This window comes from Trachymyrmex cornetzi, unplaced genomic scaffold (assembly GCF_001594075.2).
Source record: "Trachymyrmex cornetzi isolate Tcor2-1 unplaced genomic scaffold, Tcor1.1 scaffold279, whole genome shotgun sequence".
Classification (NCBI taxonomy): Eukaryota; Metazoa; Arthropoda; class Insecta; order Hymenoptera; family Formicidae; genus Trachymyrmex; species Trachymyrmex cornetzi.
In genome coordinates this window covers 298,660-318,311 of record NW_017297471.1, presented here as the reverse complement: position 1 = coordinate 318,311, position 19,652 = coordinate 298,660, and the positions used below count along the sequence as shown (strand labels likewise).

General features: G+C 36.2%; 2 protein-coding genes across 11 annotated transcripts in view; one reads left to right on the top strand and one right to left on the bottom strand.

Annotated features, from left to right (window-relative positions):
• The window catches only part of ctrip (E3 ubiquitin-protein ligase ctrip), a 21,410-nt gene extending 5,384 nt beyond the window's left edge, over positions 1–16,026 (top strand). For 4 of the 9 annotated variants that reach the window (XM_018509041.1, XM_018509042.1, XM_018509044.1 and 1 more), the window contains exons 2-25: positions 1,468–1,803; positions 2,117–2,425; positions 3,473–3,559; positions 6,030–6,393; positions 6,502–6,683; positions 6,753–6,968; positions 7,554–7,930; positions 8,767–9,051; positions 9,134–9,514; positions 9,578–9,750; positions 9,824–9,998; positions 10,079–10,301; positions 10,395–10,635; positions 10,729–11,137; positions 11,443–11,631; positions 11,705–11,890; positions 11,988–12,179; positions 12,272–12,477; positions 12,689–13,111; positions 13,205–13,457; positions 13,537–13,782; positions 13,867–14,196; positions 14,294–14,612; positions 14,700–14,896. In XM_018509041.1, the coding sequence (XP_018364543.1) occupies positions 1,497–1,803; positions 2,117–2,425; positions 3,473–3,559; positions 6,030–6,393; positions 6,502–6,683; positions 6,753–6,968; positions 7,554–7,930; positions 8,767–9,051; positions 9,134–9,514; positions 9,578–9,750; positions 9,824–9,998; positions 10,079–10,301; positions 10,395–10,635; positions 10,729–11,137; positions 11,443–11,631; positions 11,705–11,890; positions 11,988–12,179; positions 12,272–12,477; positions 12,689–13,111; positions 13,205–13,457; positions 13,537–13,782; positions 13,867–14,196; positions 14,294–14,612; positions 14,700–14,896 (6,270 nt within the window). In that variant the 5' untranslated portion in view covers positions 1,468–1,496. Of the gene's footprint in view, positions 1–1,467; positions 1,804–2,116; positions 2,426–3,472; positions 3,560–6,029; positions 6,394–6,501; positions 6,684–6,752; positions 6,969–7,553; positions 7,931–8,766; positions 9,052–9,133; positions 9,515–9,577; positions 9,751–9,823; positions 9,999–10,078; positions 10,302–10,394; positions 10,636–10,728; positions 11,138–11,442; positions 11,632–11,704; positions 11,891–11,987; positions 12,180–12,271; positions 12,478–12,688; positions 13,112–13,204; positions 13,458–13,536; positions 13,783–13,866; positions 14,197–14,293; positions 14,613–14,699 lie in introns of those variants that run through there. The other 5 variants (XM_018509048.1, XM_018509046.1, XM_018509045.1 and 2 more) reach the window with 5 other exon arrangements.
• Positions 16,027–16,137: 111 nt separating this feature from the next.
• On the bottom strand, positions 16,138–19,259 carry LOC108762171 (transmembrane protein 256). Of its 2 annotated transcripts, none has more exons than XM_018509052.1 (5): positions 19,099–19,259; positions 18,724–18,844; positions 17,468–17,621; positions 17,259–17,380; positions 16,138–17,179 (listed from the first exon to the last, which is right to left on the bottom strand). In XM_018509052.1, exons 2-5 carry the CDS (start codon positions 18,826–18,828, stop codon positions 17,036–17,038), a joined length of 525 nt encoding a protein of 174 aa, XP_018364554.1. In that variant the 5' UTR covers positions 18,829–18,844; positions 19,099–19,259; the 3' UTR covers positions 16,138–17,035. The 2 variants fall into 2 exon arrangements, with proteins under 2 accessions (XP_018364554.1, XP_018364553.1); XM_018509051.1 differs by having other exon boundaries at positions 19,092–19,258.
• Between the last annotated feature and the right edge of the window lie 393 nt (positions 19,260–19,652).

Here is a 19,652-nt window from a genome sequence, read left to right as displayed (position 1 = left end):
CTCTCTCTCTCTCTCTCTCTCTCTCTCTCTCTCTCTCTCTCTCTCTCTCTCTCTCTCTCTTTGTTTCCCTCTTCTTGGAAATCGGGCTGTCGATATCGCTGTTGCTATTTAGTTCGTGGCGTTGCAGCGAACGCCCGAGGTCGGCGATGGATCCGCGAGGTCGCGTTTAAGGAGCATGGGGCATTAAAATTTTTTTTTTTAATGCGCTCGATTAAAAATCCACGGTTCTAATTTTAACGGCGGCCGTACTGGTCGCCACGCGATAAAATTGCCTGGCTCGTTTCGCGTGTCTGTCTGTGATTTTCGAGAAGTGATAATCGAAAGTAAACGAACGCAACGGGCGTCTGTTAATGTTTTTCTCCAACAAAGGGGGGCAGGCCGCGACGCACGATCCGATCTGATTCGTACATCCGATTTTTTTTTGTCTTTCTCTAGCGAGTGCGCCCAGCTCTCCACCATTGTGTTGCTTTCGTTGTTACGCGTCGTACTTGTACGCGAATAAGAGTTACGTGGTAACTTGCAAGTAGCTCGACCTGGCACTTACAATTAGTCATCTTGAAAGATACAAACTGTTCTTTTCTTTCTTAAGGAATAGGATTTTTGTCGTTCATTCACAGAAGCCATTTTATACATTTTTTGTTCGCGTTGCTTAAAATCCCCCAAAAATTTATACTTGAAATAAACGTATTTCGGATGTTGAAAAGGTAGAGAGCGAAGATACTGAGTGCAAAATGTGCAAGCAACGCAAACAGATCGTATGAATAATATTGAATCTTTCAAAGTTTTCAAAAGATTCTTTTTTGCCCAAGGTTATTCTTAAGAATATGTATTTTGGACTTTTTATACGTATTCTTTTATGTTCTTACGGAGAAGTAATGTATGGGCTGTTTTTCCATTTATGCCCGTTCCTTCCAATGTAGATTAACTTTAATCTGGTTCAACTTATTCTTCATTCCTTTTTAGTTCTTAGGAAAAAATGAAGAGTTGGACCAAGATTAATTATTAAATTATCTACATATTAGTAATACAAGTCACACAAGGCGACAAAAATATCATTTTGTCTTTGTTACTTATGGAATGCTGAAAAAAAAATAGAACAACGTATTTGTCGACACAAGTACCTTTATGGATACTTTTCAACAAGTGATACAGATGATACGATGTAACACAGTGAATTACTTCATCTTATTTAATATTGATAAATAACAAATGTAAAGATTTACTGTTCTTTTTATTTAGTGATTTATTTAGTGAACGTCATTTTATGGTATTTTTATGAGTAATAAAGACAAAAATGTACTTGTGTTATCAAGTAGAAAGAAAACATGTGTTATCTGTTTCTTGCTGAAAAGCGCCTTATGTCCTCCTAAAGTGCAATTATAAATGCGTGTAAATACAGATGAGACAATCACCATATTTAGATATGTTATGTAATTAAGAGTGTGTGTTGTGGTTTCTCTTTTACAGACAGAATAGTGGCATGAGTCGATTAATCTATGGCAGATCAACAAGATCAGTTGTCATCAGGGGGGTCTGTAGAGAAGGCCAGTGCTTCAGCAGACACCTCTAAGTCAAGGGGGAAAAGCTCTAGTAGTGGCTCGAGTAGCTACAGAAAACGACAAAGTACTGGTGCGATCCCAGATAGCGTGGAAGAGAAGAGGCGTAGACAGACCACCAGTGACCCGCAGACATCTCAAGTGGACAGTAATACACCGCACACGCATTCGATTGATTCTTCCAAGGGAGAGGGCAGAATCAGAGGTGAACGAAGAAGTCATGGAGCTGGCTTAGAATCTTATTCAGGTAATTACAGCATCGAACGAAGTGGGATATATAATAACCCAAACGCTTTATTACGAGTGCTTTCCATTTAGTGACACAAAGTTTATCTTTCTTAACATTTAATGAGAATAAAGACAGAACGACTTGTGTTATCAAATGAAAAGTCTTTTACACCTGTGCAATCTTAGTTAATTTTTGTTTGTTATTACATGATAACATATAAATGAACTTGTATTTTTTTTTTTTTTTATTACACTTTGGTACTTGAGTTCTTTCAAATCCTTATCTTTATTAACAAATCGATTTATATGATCGCGTTGAAATATTGCAACAGAAACCGACTGGAGGTCTCATCATAAGATTCACCAAGTCAGTTACAATAGTAGTAGCAGTACAAGGGTGCGTAGTGCAGCGAGGACGAGCCTGCCAGAGTCAAGTTTAACACCTACCGATTGTGTGGCATCGCGAACTCGTTCCCGTACACCACAGAATCCTCAAGCATTGACACAGGGAACTAGCAGTTACGATCTGTCACTGCCTAGTGGATACGGTAGCCGAAAGACAAGTACCTACAGCAGCTTGGTAGCTTCATCGAGTGCTACATCGATCACTAGTCATCCATCCACATCGAGAGGAAGAGGAGGTTAGTGCACACTTTTCTATAGCTATTATTGTTGATCATAGGATTGTGATGTGTGATTTGCGTGAAGATACAATTTTGTTTTGAGATTGTTTACGTTACATCTATAATGACTCTTAAAACTGATATCAAAATTTAAATCAAAACTTTAATAAATACTTGTATTAACAATTCATACTGTATATATTTTATTAATTATATTTTGTTTTTTTTTTTAATTTTTTAACTTTAATGATGAAAATAAAAGTTTCTTAAAATTGTTTAATTTATGACATATATCATAGAGTTCTAAGATTTAAATTTTAATAAATTGATATAAATTTGTTTTATTTTATGTTAAGAAATTTGGATATGATAGAAGAAAGCAAAATCAATAAATATTTTACAAATAATTCATAACAAACATTACAATATTAGCTAAGAAAAAAAATCTTTTCAAAATATTTAATTATGAATATAATTATTATGTTTAAGCAATGTTAATTACTCTATTAAGTTTAAAAGAATTCTCTTTTGTAGCTCTCTGATTGTTTTATAACAAAAAAAAAAACAGAACGGTAACCAATTTGATTCTTTAGTGTAAATTTGATCTTTTAAACAATGCGTACAGAGAGAAGAAAGAACAAGTTGTATAGCTAGGTAACATGTTAGCTTACATAAATCCAAACAAAAAGCTCTTTATGAAATACATATCTCTATATTTGCACATGTACGTAATTTATCTCTACTTATTACGTCTCTATTTGTGTAACGTTTGCTAATTTGTTAGCAGACTTGAACAATTTTTGATTTTTGGAAATATAAAACAGTATACAGAAATATATGATACAGAACTCGTGCGTTTTATTACGAGTTTTGATCCGATATCGTCAGGTCAGTCGTGAATATAACGACAGTCTTGTGTGTAATATTTGTGTAAATGAAAGGGAGTGATTTGGCCAATAAGAGGCAAAGAAAGTGTGAAAATGTTTCGAGAGATAGGAATATAATAAAATTTAGAAAACGCAAGCATTATCAAGATAAGAGTCATAGATCAGACTGTATCATTAGGCCAGAGGATGAGCGAATGTCTGGAAGGATTTGTGTCTGCTGTCAAAGCACTTTTTCCAATATCAACACAAACCTACCATCAAGAAGGTAAGCTTAAGGAGTACACACTCTTCGTACCACATTTTCTTCCTTCCCCTTATTTTCTCTTACAAATTCGCGAGTAGCTTAAATGAACATCTGAGTTATTGAACTCTCCATTCTGAACTTATTATCTATACATCCATATGCAAGTATCATCATTTACTATATTTAATATCAGGTAAACTTCTGTATCAAACTCATTCATGCATGGTATTAATTATGTAAATATAATTAAGGGAAATACAATTCTATTCAACTTCTATGATACTTATGTTTTATTAAATCTGATAATTATCATGAATACGGTAATTAAAAACGCATCATCGTGACTTAACGTAATGTTAAATCTAAATCTTTTTTGTTACACACACATAATAAGATTATATTAATAATTTATATATAATTGGATATATAAAAATTAGAGACAAGTATTTTCAAATTAATTATAATATGAAAGAAAAAGTTATCTTTTATATTCAGAAGTTTATTGTACAAATATCGTGCTGGAAGTTTATAAACTGTTTGCAAACATTTTCGTAAAGTTATCAAACATCATACACCATACAATTATATATAAATCGAATAACTTTTATTTGAGTAAAATATTATAAAAGCTATCGATATCGAAATTATTATTATTTTAGTTTTTATATTATTTTATATTATTTTGGTTCTAATTTAGAATAATATTTTTTTGTACAACAATTGGAATCATATATACGCAATATTACGAATTTATTTTTTATATAACAATTTTCCAATTTTTATTATGTAGGTTGTAATAAATATCTTAAAATTTTGAGTGTTTATTTCTTATTTTTTTATTTTTTTGTATCGCTAATCTTATTGCTCTCGAGATAATACGTTAAAATTGGTGTCGGAAATCCTGTGGATAAGCAATTTTTTCTGTGAAATTCTGTATATCATCATGACACTAAACTGATCTTGCTTTCGTTCTTTCAGTACGTAATAGAATTGATTGAATGTAGTTAATACAATATACATTCAAGTACAATTGTCTTCGGAAATTTCTTTTTTCATGCCGATATTAGTATTCTTCAAACTGACATATTCTATAGCATTTTCTCGCAGAAATATCATAAATTGATATTGCTTTGATATTGAAAACTTGTAATTAATTTATTCTGGTCTTTTAAAAGAAACTTTCATCTTGAAAAGAATGTGAAAGACGACTTTTATTATGTAGTCATATCTTTGTCATCGGATATTAACATTTTTAATTATTAATCTTCTCTTTTATATTTGCTAAGAAATTGGCTGTTATGCGAGTTTAGAGTTAATATGAAATGTATAAAATGTCCTATTTTAGATATATTTAATAATTCTGATAGTTTTCAGCTTGTAAACTTGCAATACACCGAGCGATTAAGTCCAGTATAATGATCACGTAAGGTAGAAACATGAAAAGTAAAAAATGTTTATCATTGAAGCTAATGGAGGAATTTTTCACTTTTCGCTTTAGTGAAAAAGTTATCTGGTACCCAGGTATAAATTCTGATCTCATAAAACTCAATGTATTATTTCAAAAGATAATTTGGTTTTTTTTTTTTCAAATCCGGTTTAGTACAATTTGTACCTGCTCTAGCAGCCACAATACGAGTCTTCAAGATTTATGGAAATGACACGTAGTGCCTTTTCTTAACGCGAGGAAATCGAACAATACCATGTCGAAACTTGGGTCGTTACAATACAACATTATTGAATATAATTAGTGTTTTGTATTACCGATAATAGAAATTGAATGTTTTTCCTTCAGATAACAAATAGAAATTGCTCAAGATTTTTTTCTGTTGCTCGATGAAAGTTGCTTGTAAATTACGAAATTGTCAGAATGAAATTTATTTAAAATAGGTGCATAATCTTTGTGAATTTACATTTTATCTATTATAGCTATTTGTATTTAGACAATACTTAATATTGTCTTAATATCGCGGTCTCTAATCTCTGTGAGAAAGTATGCAACATTAAATGTTGTTAAAACTATATGATTTTAACTAAGAAGATATTCATAAACTGAACAAAAACAAAACAATTAGAGGAACATAAAAAAAATCAATTAAAGGAACAGTTTTAAAAAATTATTATGCTTGGTTTTACATAAAAATATTTAATAAATATTTTTACAATCGACAGGCAAAATTGTATATAAAATTGCATAAGACACATCATGATAGAAATCATACATCACCTATAATGATCTAACTTGCGAAAATGTTTGACTTTTGTAATTGTGCACACGGAACAAGAGTCATATTGTTTTCTTTTCCGTTTTGAAGATATTTTACGTGTATCTCGAAAGTGTAAATAAGAAATGTTGCATATATGTATTCATACAGCAACTTTGACATCCATACATAAATAAGAATGTGCGCAGTTAGACAGCCACACGCGACAAGTTTTACCCTAGTCTTTACCCTATGTATCTCAATGATTGTGTGACATTTGGATATTTTAGATTCGAAATCTCACGGCGGTGCGACCTGTAGCGCAACGAGTAGCAGCACGAGTAGTCAAGTCCTGGGTGTCAAGTCCAGCATCAGAGTGGGTAACGCAGCAAGTAACTCTGTGGAGAGTGGTGGGGGGGCGTTGGCACATGACGGGGCAGGCACGAGTGGCATCGCTTCAACGGCCACTGCTAATCCACCTGTGTCTGCCACCGTTTCTGCCAACCCTACACACCCTCATTCTACACACAAGCACCTGCTACGCTCTCGCGCGAAAGCTACTGGTGAACAGCCGAAGGAATTGCCATCTAGCAACAAGACTTCGGGGAAACATCACAAGAAAGACACTACAACGGGTTCCTGTTCGAGTTCGAGGTAGCCAGTCAGAGATACTTTTCTCTTCTAATTCAGTTGCGAACTTGACAAGATCTTACGTAATCAGTTAACAAATTATAATGATATCTCTGGCTGGCATTGTTACAGACATCGCTCTTCATCACGCGTGAGGAAGCCGGTGGTGGAGAGCGGCTCCGGTGGATTAGGTAGTGTAATGTCAGGCAATGACTCTATCAGTGCTACCTCCGTATCATCCTCTATTCCGAGCAGTCAGTTAGTCTCAACCACAGGTGAGGAGGAGTCGGCATCAACTGCGACATCCGCCACAGGTTAAATGCCATTGATGTCTAAGCTTAATAGATATTTAATGCTTGATCAATTTTGTTGTACGATGTTAGATCGCGTCATTCAAAATTTCGATTTCCTACTTGCACGCGAAGCTGGTGGAGGACCATCTGGAATGTCAGGAACGACAGGTGATAGCGAAAGCGACGATGGAGAAGTTGGACGATTGCAAGCTTTGTTGGAGGCTAGAGGTCTACCGCCTCATGTGTTCGGTGCATTAGGACCGCGGATGCAACACTTACTTAACAGAAGCATGGGCGCAAGTTCCGGTAAAAATTAATTCTTTTGTCGATATATTGTAATTCTTAATTGAGACAGTTCACGCGTTGTTTGTGAATTGGTAGTTCTAATAGGTATAGACTACGCATTCCTTAAACTTAACATCTGTGCTCTGTTAGAAAGAATTGAGTCATATCTCTCTTTAGTTCACTACTTTAGAAATAGAAAGAGAGCGATGTGATTCAAGTTACCTCACTCTCTCTAAACCGATGACAATTTTATAGAAATGCGCAGTCTATTATTACATCCATGTTTGTGACAATCATGGTTGGTAAAGACTGGTTCTTTTTTTTCCTTTTTTTTAACGAATAAAACATGTTTCTTTTTCGTTAAAATATATTGTTAATACTTTAAACATGCTTTACACAATGTTAAAAAAAACCGTGTTTAAAACATGTTAAAAACATTGATTAAACATGTTTTAAACTGTTTAAAACATGTTTAATCAATATTTTTGCCAACCTCTATGACAACCTATAAATAATCTTTAATTGCACGACACACTTCGCTTCTATAAATAGCATGTCGAAATATCGTTTATTCGGTATACTGATCTTTAAACTAACAATTTACAGCTGCTAAAGCGCAACAACTTCTAGCCGGCTTACAAGCTGTTGAGGACGAGGGAGAACAATTGCAGGCCGTCATGAACATGGGAGAGATTCTTGTAATGGGCAACGAGGATACTCTAACCGGTTTTCCCGTCAAACAAGTGGTTGCAGCTTTAATTAATTTATTGGGGATTGAACATAATTTTGCGATAATGACCCATGCGTGTCGTGCCCTTACGTATATGATGGAGGCGCTGCCACGGTCGTCCACCGTTGTAGTGGATGCGGTGCCGGTGTTCCTACAAAAACTCGAATCGATCGAGTGTATGGATGTAGCTGAACAGTGTTTGACAGCATTAGCCATGTTGTCACGCAGACACAGCAAAACAATTTTACATGCGGTATGTACACGTTCCTAACTTGCATATAAATGCAACTGCATTTTTTTCTTAATTTACTCATGTATCTTTCTTACAATAATTAACTTAGCTCATAATTTTATATATAAGAATTTTATTACAAAGTCATCAAAAGATTTATATTGTTACTTGAAATTTTGTATTCTATATCAGAATATCATGACTTTCGATGACTTTATATCTGACTTTATTGCATTTTGATATTCTTAATATTTCTAAAATTGTTTAGAAAAATAATGATTTTTATATTTTCAAAGTGGAAAATTATATATAAATACTATTAGATATTTTAAATAGAATAATTTAGATTTAAAATTTTTACGTTTTTTATGGATATACAGGATGCGTTCTTTCTCTATTTAGTGATACAGGTCGTTTTATCTTGGCATTCCATAGTAACAAAGACAAAACGGTAGAGTTATGTCGATTTGTGTCACCAAATGGAAACCATGTATAGCATATATAGGCCGAACATATACTATATGCCAAGTATTTGTTGGTGGCCTCTCGTGTAACAGGGAGGAAACACAATTCTCTTCTCTCTCTAAGATTGTTCTCTGTCTGTTAGAGAGAAGAGAAGTTACGTTCCGTCTCTCTCGCATCCGAAAGCTAGGTCTCGCGCGTCATACTCGGTTTATCTATACTGTATCTATAGTGCCCTTAATAACGAAGATATTTCAAATGTTCAAATTAAATAAAAAATTTTTCCTTTTATGTGATGCTTTGGAAACACATGTGTGATGACTTTTATTATTTACAATTAATTAAAAATAAATTTCTTATTTAAAATTTAATTGTAAAATCTTGTTATTTTTCAGGGTGGGGTTTCAGCCTGTTTGAAATTTGTTGATTTCTTCAACATCACAGCACAACGTGCAGCGTTAACAATTACCGCAAACTGCTGCCAAAACCTTCATCCTGACGATTTTCATTTGGTAGTGGATAGTTTGCCATTATTAACGAGCAGATTAACGAATCAAGATAAAAAGAGCGTCGAGTGTGTGTGTCAAGCATTCAGTCGATTAGTTGACAGTTTCCAACATGATCCTGTAATGCTGCATAAAATTATCAATGCTGAACTCTTACAGAATCTACAACAGCTGGTACGAGCTTTATCAGTGAAATACTTATTGTTGGAATCATTTTTATCCTTGTCCTTACTGTTTATACATTATTCTATTACAGCTCATGATTACGCCGCCGGTTAACAGCACTAACAATTTCATAACTGTATTACGAATGCTCTCTGTGATATCAAATCGCTGTCCCGACTTGGCGCAATTGTTGCTGCAACAAAATATAGCTTTCACGTTAAGTTATCTTTTAACTGGATCTCTGGAAGTTAAAACGGAAGACGTGGAGTTGGTGCCGCGTACACCGCAAGAGTGGTTCGAAATTACGTGTTTAATCGAGGAGCTTATGCCTCCATTACCAACAGATGGAATATTCAGTGTAAATAGTTTACTCGAAAGGACCAGCAATCAACAGGAGACTGTCCAGTGGGAATGGCGTGACGAAAGACAATGTTCCCATCCGTTCAGTACTATAGATTCTAGAATTATCGAGGTAATTTCATCGCTTTAATCAACGAGTGAATACGAAAAATGAATCGTTAAATACATCTTTTAGATGGCGTTTCAAAATGGCGAAGATGAGATATGCCTTACCTCCTTAGGACGAACTTACACTATAGATCTGACTGTGATGAAACAAATTAACGAGGATATAGGAATGACAAGAAGTATATTTCGGAGAGTAAACGCCAATCCCACTGAGGGAAAGAGTCCAACTTGCTCATCTAGGTATAAATTATATTTGCGATCTTTTAGATTACAAACAATTTTGTCGTTAACACAGTTATATTATTGATTTTAGTATGGATGTTGTGCCTCCGGTAATTGAAACGAACGAATGGCTAGTGTCTTTTATTCGAACTTTATTCTCTGTACTATATGAGGTTTATAGCAGTTCAGCTGGACCCGCTGTAAAATGCAAATGCCTCCGAGCTCTTCTTCGTATGGTGTATTATGCTTCAACTGACTTACTTAAGGTAAGATGTATATTAAGCGACAGTATATTTTCTTGTTTTTGACGTATACTTTATGCACTAATGTTTTTTTTTGCACACAGGATGTTCTAAAGAATCAAGTGGTTTCGTCACATATAGCTGGTATGTTAGCGTCGCAAGATTTACGTATAGTTATCGGAGCTCTTCAAATGGCGAGTATCCTGATGAAGAGATTGCCACAAGTATTTGGGGTTCATTTTCATCGCGAGGGCGTACTGCATCAAGTTCGTCAATTAGCAGATCCCGAAGTACCTCTCGGTGTTTCACCACCTAAGTGCCCTTCTGGTAAGTTGCTTTATTCTTAATGTGTTTTACTCCATTGTCACATATGTGATATACATATATACTCGATCGTATGATATTTTACGTTGTCTTTAGGTACATCATTACCAAGCCCACAGCCAGGTCCGTCTAATACACCACTTTCTTCCACCACAATGTTGTCTTCTAGTAGTGCCACGTCTCCAGTTGTCTCTCCATCTTCGAATGGCAACATATTGTTCGGCACAATCGCGTCGTCGTGCCAGTATAAACCAAATATCAGTGCTTCGCTGGAACCACACAGAACGGAATTAAACAACAGCGTAGAGGAAACAAGCGCACCGCAAAGTGCTCACTTGTTAGTACAAGATGTCTTCACTGATATATTTACAATTTTTTAAATAATCATTTATGGTATCGTATTTATGAATCGTGTCTTTCTATTTATTAGAAGGATTGGTGATGTACTGAAGAAAAAACGACAGAATAAGAAGGGTCGTTTCTCGAGATTGGGGGGCACCACCACACCGCAACAAACACAACAGCCAGAGTCCCTGTTTACTGGCTTTACCCCGAAGAATAATCGATTTTTGGGAAATCTCAATCCGGCCAAATGGGGTCGGAAATCGTCCTCGTCCAGTACTAGCAACGACAAGAGAGACTCGAGCTCGTCCACGAATCTGTCAAAACCACCGAGTAATCCGAGCTTAACTGGTGGAAATCGGGATAAGGCAAAAGCGTGGGTGCGCGAACAAGCAGCCCAATTTTTAGCAAGATATCAGGACGATGCACCTTGCTCGCATCCCGCCCTAACAGTTCTTGCTCGACTGACTGCTGCGATACAGCGATTGCAATCAAATGTAAGTGCATTAAGTAAACAATTTATTATAAATAAAGGTTACTAAACATTGGACGTTTTATCAACATTTATACTATATCTTTATCTTTAAATAGCTTTATGTATAAATAGGGTGATAAAAAAGTTTGACCACAAAGTTTTGTATTTATCATATTATTAGTATATTTACGAAAGAATAAACTCTAGATAGAGAGAGAGAGTGTTGGTTCTTATTAAATATCAAATAATAATTAACATTCAAAATAATCATACATACTAAAACTATTTATATCTGCTAATTTTTACAATTCGCACTTACGTTTATAGGAATTGGACGAAATGCTATCAGCACTAACGGAATTACGGGACATAGTTCTCGAGAGCGATATATCGCCGTTTGAAATGAATTACAGCGGCCTTATCAAGGCTCTGTTGAACTACCTCACTACCACGGATGCACCGGGTAATCGTTACGACCGTCTTCGTATGTTTTGGAAATTGTTTGCGGAGTCTACCGTAAGTAAAATCGATCTTTCTGCCCTTCTCCACTTCAAATGAATAAGTAATCCTTGTGATACAATTTATCCAGATGCAACAGAACAACGATATAATGGATCTTAATCCTGGGGCGTTTGGTGCTTTAGTAACGAAATTGAACAGCTGTGTTGCACAGCTAGAACAATTCCCAGTGAAAGTTCACGATTTACCTGCGGGTTCTGGCGCTGGCCGTGGCGGTACCAGTGCTCTGAAATTCTTCAATACGCATCAACTTAAGGTAATTATCTAAAATATGTAACATTTTTACATATTTAATTACCACAATAAAAACGCCGAAATATTTTTCTACGCAACCGTTTCATTGAATTGTGCAGTGTAATCTTCAACGGCATCCGGACTGTAATAATTTGAAACAGTGGAAGGGCGGTACTGTAAAAATAGATCCGCTTGCACTAGTACAGGCGATTGAGCGTTATTTGATGGTACGCGGATACGGCAGAATACGGGACGCTGACTCGATGGTCAGTGATGACGACAATAGCGAGGATGACATTGATGATACTCTGGTATATACCTTTCCAATGGACTATCTATCTTTAGATTAGAGAAAACCGATAAAATCGGTGGGAGCGACTCTATTTGTCGCTTTTCTTTCCAGGCGGCAGTTGTGATAAGCCAAGGACCGCCGAAACATAAACTTCAGTTTTTAATTGGCGACGTGGTCCTACCTTTCAACATGACGGTTTATCAAGCTGTCAGGCAATTTGGATGTTCCGGAGTGGATCACTCGGAGGCAGAGGCCGATAGTGAACCACCACTTGGACACGATGCGGTATGGGTGCAAACCCATACGATATACTATAGGTATTTTCAAACATTCAGACATTAATTTCAGAAATTTTAAAGTATATACTTAAAACTTATTTTGTAAAAATGCTACGCCGACAATTTAACGATGTCACTGTCGTTAAAAGTTACAAAACTAGTGCTGATATATTTTTTTTTTTTTTAAGAAACTTACAAATCGACTTTTATACTGATCCGAAAAGAAATATTTTATTTTTTCTGAAATCAGACCTGTACCAGAAGAAGATGCTGCAACCTCTCCAAAATCAGGGTCGAGCTCACAGGGTAATAGTAGGAAGGGCAAGGGAAAAAGTACAAAGATTAGTTCAAAGAGAAAAGAAGATAGTCTCTGGCTAGAAGGCACGGTTCCTCTTCAACATTGTCCCCTCGCGCCATATCTATCTCCCACATTACCACCCTCGGTAACTATCACGGACGCCTCTCTCGATGGGTTGTGTCTTTTGCGGCTCTTGCACGCTCTTAATCGCCATTGGGGCATACTGTTCCCTCATCTAAAAAGCATGAGCCTGCTATCACCTCAGGACTTCATCAATAATAAGATCGCCGCGAAAGCCAGCAGGCAACTGCAGGATCCACTGGTGATCATGACTGGAAACTTGCCATCTTGGTTACAACAGATAGCGTCTGTCTGGTTAGTAGAGCGAATAGCTCGATCGTTGATTTAATTTTACTAATTTTAGTATAATTCAAGAATTTATTTACAATATTTAATTTCAATTTCCAGTCCTTTTCTCTTTCCATTTGAGACGAGGCAGCTTTTGTTGTATGCAACATCGTTTGATCGAGATAGAGCACTACAACGTCTCTTGGATTCCGCGCCAGAACTTTCAGGATCAGACAGTCAGGAGCGTGTTACGCCACGCTTAGAACGAAGGAAGAGAACTATCTCGAGAACGGACATTCTTAAGCAAGCGGAGCTAGTGATTCAAGACTTAGCCTCTAATAAGGCCTTACTTGAAGTGCAATACGTCAACGAGGTCAGTTGGTTTTTGTGCACACGTCCTCCTTGGACTGTCAATCTTATTGCAAGTCTCTAACGTAGTATTTATATTACAGGTCGGTACTGGTCTCGGTCCAACTCTGGAATTCTACGCTCTAGTCTCTAAGGAACTGCAACGCGCTGATTTAGACTTGTGGCATGGCAGTTCGAATCCTACTGAAAACGGATATGTTAATTCCTCGCACGGGCTCTTCCCGACGCCAATCCCATGGAACACTAAAGTATCGCATCTAGCAAAATTGAAGACCAAGTTCAAATTCCTTGGGAAATTCATGGCGAAAGCAATATACGATTCCAGAATGGTAAAAATTAGCATATCTTATTCGTAAAATCTTTTCAAATCTCTCTTGGATTATGTTCTTAACATATTGAATTGTCTCTTTTAGTTGGATTTGCCATTTAGTTTAACCTTCTATCGTTGGTTACTGGGAGAAGAACATACTCTTACATTAGCCGATTTGGCATACGTATGTCCCGACGTATATCGCACTCTTAGCAAGCTCCAGGAGGTCGTGAGGAAGAAAGAAGCTATGGAGAAGGACCAGACACTACGACCGCACGAGAAAGCGCAATTAATTGAGGCTCTCGATTTAGACACGTGCCCCATTTCTGAACTAGGTCTTGTGTTCGAATTACCGGGCTACGAGAATATCGAATTGAGGAAGGGCGGTAGCGAAATATCCGTTACTATTTACAATCTGGATCAATATATTAAGGTAAATGCATATCTCTTTCTCATTCATTCTCGATGTTCTCCTTCGCCAATGTCGTTTGAGGAATCACAATGATCACGCAATCTCTGTAAAATTTCAGTTAGTGGTACACTGGTTCTTGTATGAAGGAGTATTCAGACAAATGGAGGCTTTCCGGGAAGGTTTCGAGTCGGTATTTCCTCCGTCGCAACTGAGACTATTCTTCCCAGAAGAACTGGAGGCGGTATTTTGCGGCCACGCACAAACCGGCGGACAATGGGACGTGAAAACTCTTGCTGAGTGCTGTAGGACCGATCATGGTTATACACCGGACTCACGGGCCATTCGTTTTCTATTCGAGGTCATGTCCAAATACCACAGCGAGGAACAACGACAGTTCATTCAGTTTGTCACCGGTTCACCGCGTTTGCCCGTTGGAGGTAGATACTTTGCTATTCTCATTTTTCATTTGTATCATCATAAGTTAGAGAGATTAGCGGTAAAGTGTGCATGCTTATATTTTTCAGGTTTCAAAAGCTTAACCCCTCCGTTAACAATAGTGCGCAAAACCTTTGATCCGTCTATGAAGACAGACGATTTTCTACCATCAGTAATGACTTGCGTTAACTACCTAAAACTGCCTGATTATACCACTTTGGAAATAATGCGGGAAAAGTTGCGGATAGCCGCGCAAGAGGGTCAACACTCGTTCCATCTCTCCTAGAAACGGATGGAAAATCGGCACCTCATTTTCTCCTTTACTCTTACATTATCCAGATCGCGAATTATCCAAACTTCGTTTAAGATCTACGTGAAATTACGTATGTTGTCAGTGAGCAAATTCAACGTCGCGATGATTTTTATCCTTTATGTGAGTTCTTTTGAGAACTTTTTATTTCTTGAAACAAAAAATTTGTCGGAGCGACAGTTTTCTTTTGATGTTTATATCTTTGCAATTTGAATTGTGATATGTTTTGATCAGAAAGAAAAGTGCAAAGTTGCATAATTAACCGAACCGTGCGAGTTTACGCTCTCGCGAATGCTACAAACCGAGTGGCTTGCGAGCGACCTCGTTTTAGGAAAAAGAAACTTATCTTCAGTACGTTACAATAAAAAAAAGGAAGATTGTAAATATAGTTTAATATACACAAGTCGATATAAATACTTTATATAATAGTAACGAGAAAAATGATATTGCTATGGAAAATACTATACTAACTGAACATAAAATAGCCCGAGCGAGAAAGAGAAAAAGGAGGACGTTTACTAGATATAAGTAAATTTTATATCAGTGGTGCATTAAAAAGCATCGCCATACGTCGCCAATCCCCCGCGATCGCGGAAGACATGAAAATTTACATGCTAAAATCAGCAACGAGACGCGCACGCCCGTGATGAAAGCGTGTGAGCGCGTGTCTTGTCGGAAACAACGCTATTTCCGGATACAGACACATACACAATATCGTGTCTCTCGCTGCTATTCTCTATTTTGTAATCGATCTCTTCGTGTTCGTCGCTTTTAAGTTTCAACGATCGAGAACGCAATGCGTGAGTCACACACTCCTACATTTAAGTTCAATCAATGTGTAACGCTCATCAACGTTTATTTGATATTTCTATTCTAAGTAAATTAGCCCGACCGTTTACTTTATTTAGCAGTATAAGAGTGCAACCGGAATCGCCAAGGAATCACCATCGTGACACGCGCGTGAATCGAAGGGAAATTCCGATATTCATTTACTTACAAGAAAATCATCGTATTTAGAGGGAAAAAAGAAAAAAAAAGAATTGTAAGAGAATTGTATGATACAAAATAGAATGGATATATAAAGTAAGTGAAGCTGGTGTATCAAATGGATAATACAAGGTACATTACTTTCTTATGTCATCGCAGAAACCGCGGAGTCTATATAAGAAACTGTACGAGAGAGTGTGTGAGGCAAGTTAGTCTATACTTTTGTTCAATTCAAATTTTATGTACATCGCACACACGCGAGCGGGCGCTTTCTTCAATTTGTTATATCCTCCAGAACTCGCGGATTTGAAAATCACATACCTTCATTAGCGGAAGTTGTAATTTATGTTGTCATTATCACTATAAAATATTTTTTCTTCTTTTTTTGAGATATACTGTACTGCTGATGTCAATGTACCTTACATTACCACGATTATACGTTTATTAAGCGTGTGAACACGTTTGCAATTTTTAAAAAATATTTTTCACTTTGTGTGAGGACGAATCGCGCGAATGATAGCGCAAGGAAATTAATACAGGCAAAGGAGATCAGGAAACTTGGATATGCACTATTGCAAAATGTGTAACCGTTCAGGATACGCGAAAAACCCATGTCATTAATATTATAAACAAAAGATATATTTATATCGATTCAGTAGTATATAAACGAATTTTACTTTATTCATATCGGAAGATCTTTTTTTATTTTCTTTTTTTTCTTCAAAACCTTCAATAAACGCATAGGTATAAATCGCCAAAGGAATGTACCTCTTAAACACATTGGATGAGACACAAGCATCGGGAATTGAACAAGAGACATACTGTTATTTTCTAAGGAAATATTTAAAGCCCATTCTCGAATAACCGTAAAATGATATTTTTATTTACTTTTATCTCAATTATCTTCTGGAAATAAAATCAATCCATAATTGCGAGTACACCCATTAATATTCATGTTAAAAAGTTGTTTTATTTTTATTTTTTTTTTTAAATCTTTTTCTGTAAATTTTAATCATCCATTTCTTAATGTTACCAAGTATTATTTTCATTTTTTTTTTATACTGCGCATTGTGTTGCTTATGCCTTATTTGTTTCCTTGTATGAAAACACCTATTTCTACAGCGATATTTACAAGAACATACTGCACCACGCCAGTATAAAACAAAATCCCCCAATAGGTGTTGTTGAACTGAATCGTCTGTTATTGGTAAATGCAGTATAATAACAACTTCCACAGAACAGTACGATTCCAGAGAGCATGAAAGTCGCAGCCTATAACACAAAGTGCATGTGAAATTATGCAAACTCTATACTTGATACAATTATTACGGATTAATGACGTTCTACTTACCAATGCTGGGAACTTGCACAACGGTAATCCCAGCAAGGCCAAAGTGTGTATAAAATGATATCGATTCGCTGTTTCGAAAATCCGACGTTGTTCCTGTCCTATCTCATCTTTAGGGTAATGTCCTGTAGAGCAGAGCATTCGATTGAGTCGAGTCTCGTGTTTATACAGGTTTAAAATAATACATGCCATTTTTTTTGTAATTCACTTACGGTGGGATCCAAGGGCGCCAAGAATCACAGCTGCTGCACCGCTGAGAGCTGCAAGCCTCACATACGGACCGCTGGCAGCAGCTAATTTCCATAAAGGTACTGGCGTTGCCATTTTCACTTCGATTTTCTGCTTTCCGCCTAAATACCTTGTCGCCTGACAGACCGTAATTGTTTCATATTATTTTTCATAAAAATTTAAATGTTAATACTTATATAAATATAAATTATGTTTTATATAAATAATATTAAGTTCTCTTATGTTCATAACTACTGGTTGTTTAGCAAGTAAACAATTATTGCTGATAATTGTAGGCTGTTATTAAGTTTTTATCAATATTCTTTAATTGTTTTTAATTAGTTTTCTGATAGAAGCACTATCATTATATATATATACTAATACTTGGTAGCCATTTTAAAATAAATGTTTGATTGCTTACGTAAATGTTTGTTAAAAAACCACACATGACATTGCACATTGCAAACATAAAAATGTAAAAAAATTCATTATTCCTCAATGCTTGCATTGAAAAGACAACAATAATGAATTAATTAAATACTCAATTACGCAATTATCTAGATGTTACAACTGCGACAAAAACGTGTCAATTTTTTATTGTAACCTTCATCGCTCGTAAAAAAAACCAATGATAAGAACTGTCATGTGTGCATGTGTGTGTGTGTGTGTGTGTGTGTGTGTGTGTGTAAAAAGAGAAAAAGGAAAAATTTCATGAATTCTTATATTTATTTTTAATTTCAATCAATGTAGATAAACTTTAATCTTTGTTTAACACATTTTTCATTCTTATCTAATTTTAAGACTCAAAAATAAATTAATTAAATTAAGAAAAAATTAAATTACATTGGTATAATGGACATTAGAGCAATTGTTTTCATCAAGCTCCAAACAACTTAATAATGATTCAACTAGCAAAATTATTTATAGCGTAACTTCTAATAATGTATTGTGTTTAATTTAATCTTTTTCTCATATGTGAATAATAAAAAAAATTAATAATTCTATCCATATTATTGAATTATTAAAACAGTATAAGTATTGTTATTGAAACATTTGACGAGTTAATCAGAGTGACTAAGTTTCAGAGTATAAATGTAAACAAATATGTATGTAGTGTTAAGAAAACATATGGAGGAGACATCACCTAGGAGAGGTAGGTTTAACAGCAGACACGAGGTATGGGATCTCTGTCGTTTTGCAAGACTACGAGACTAGACATGCTACATTGCCATAAGCTTACCGACGTGGCCGCATCCCAAGCATACGAGGCAGCCCCCGCACTCGTTTTGTGAATAACATTAAACGGCATAGTGACTGCAGTGTACATAACGTCCTGGAAGCCCATCCCGGGTCGCGTGCCACTGTACAGGACGAGCCGAGTGTCAATTTACGTACGTGCATACATACATATATTGGATAACAGTGATCCGGTGCGGCCGCATTCGCGTTCCTTTCATCTGTTGTCAAGGTTGTCACCTTTTCTGCGAGCGTCAAGCAGCCGAGCCATGCGATTAATCACGAGAAATACTTCTAACTTGAGCGATAAATACAACTGCACCGTCAAATGCAAACGCACCGGATACCATCAAGCTATTCGATTGTACTTACCACTTACCACTGCTATTGACTGCTACTCGATTTCCAAGTTCCAAACTTCCAACTCGCAATCTATGCGCGAATTACCGTCATTACCGGCAACAACAAACTGGCAAACTGCGACAAATCGACGAGGAATGCGCCATCTTGGATAATCGAACGCGAATTCGTACGTCATCTGTTCTTTTGCAGATGTGTGATTTACACCTTCTGCTTACTTGAAATGTGAAAGGAACTGTGCGTTGGAGAAAAAAAGATGAAGGACGGAAAGTACAGGAAGTGCAATTATAAGGAACACTTCTCATTTGAATAAACAATTATAATTTGTAGCTGATTGATCTTGGTATCGTCTCTTTCTTTTATAGCGTTTTCGGCCCGATCGGGTTTGCACCAACCTGGGTTGGATTAATCTTTCCTATTGGTTGATGTCACACGCTCTACCAATAGGAGAGCGCAAAACGCCATTAATCCAACCCAGGTTGGTGCAAACCCGGTCGGGCCGAAAACGCTATTACTTTCGTCCTTTCGAGTAGATAATCATTTTTTATCAAAACTTTGATTAGAAAAGTATTT

What these genes read in the sequence shown, in the direction of transcription:
- LOC108762171 (XM_018509052.1), bottom strand. Translation starts at nt 18,828, where the DNA reads ATGGGCTTCCAGGACGTTATGTACACTGCAGTCACTATGCCGTTTAAT. An exon ending in CTTGGGATGCGGCCACGTCG is followed by an intron (nt 17,622 to 18,723) that starts GTAAGCTTATGG and finishes ACGGTCTGTCAG; the next exon opens with GCGACAAGGTATTTAGGCGG. An exon ending in TGTGCAAGTTCCCAGCATTG is followed by an intron (nt 17,180 to 17,258) that starts GTAAGTAGAACG and finishes TTTGTGTTATAG; the next exon opens with GCTGCGACTTTCATGCTCTC.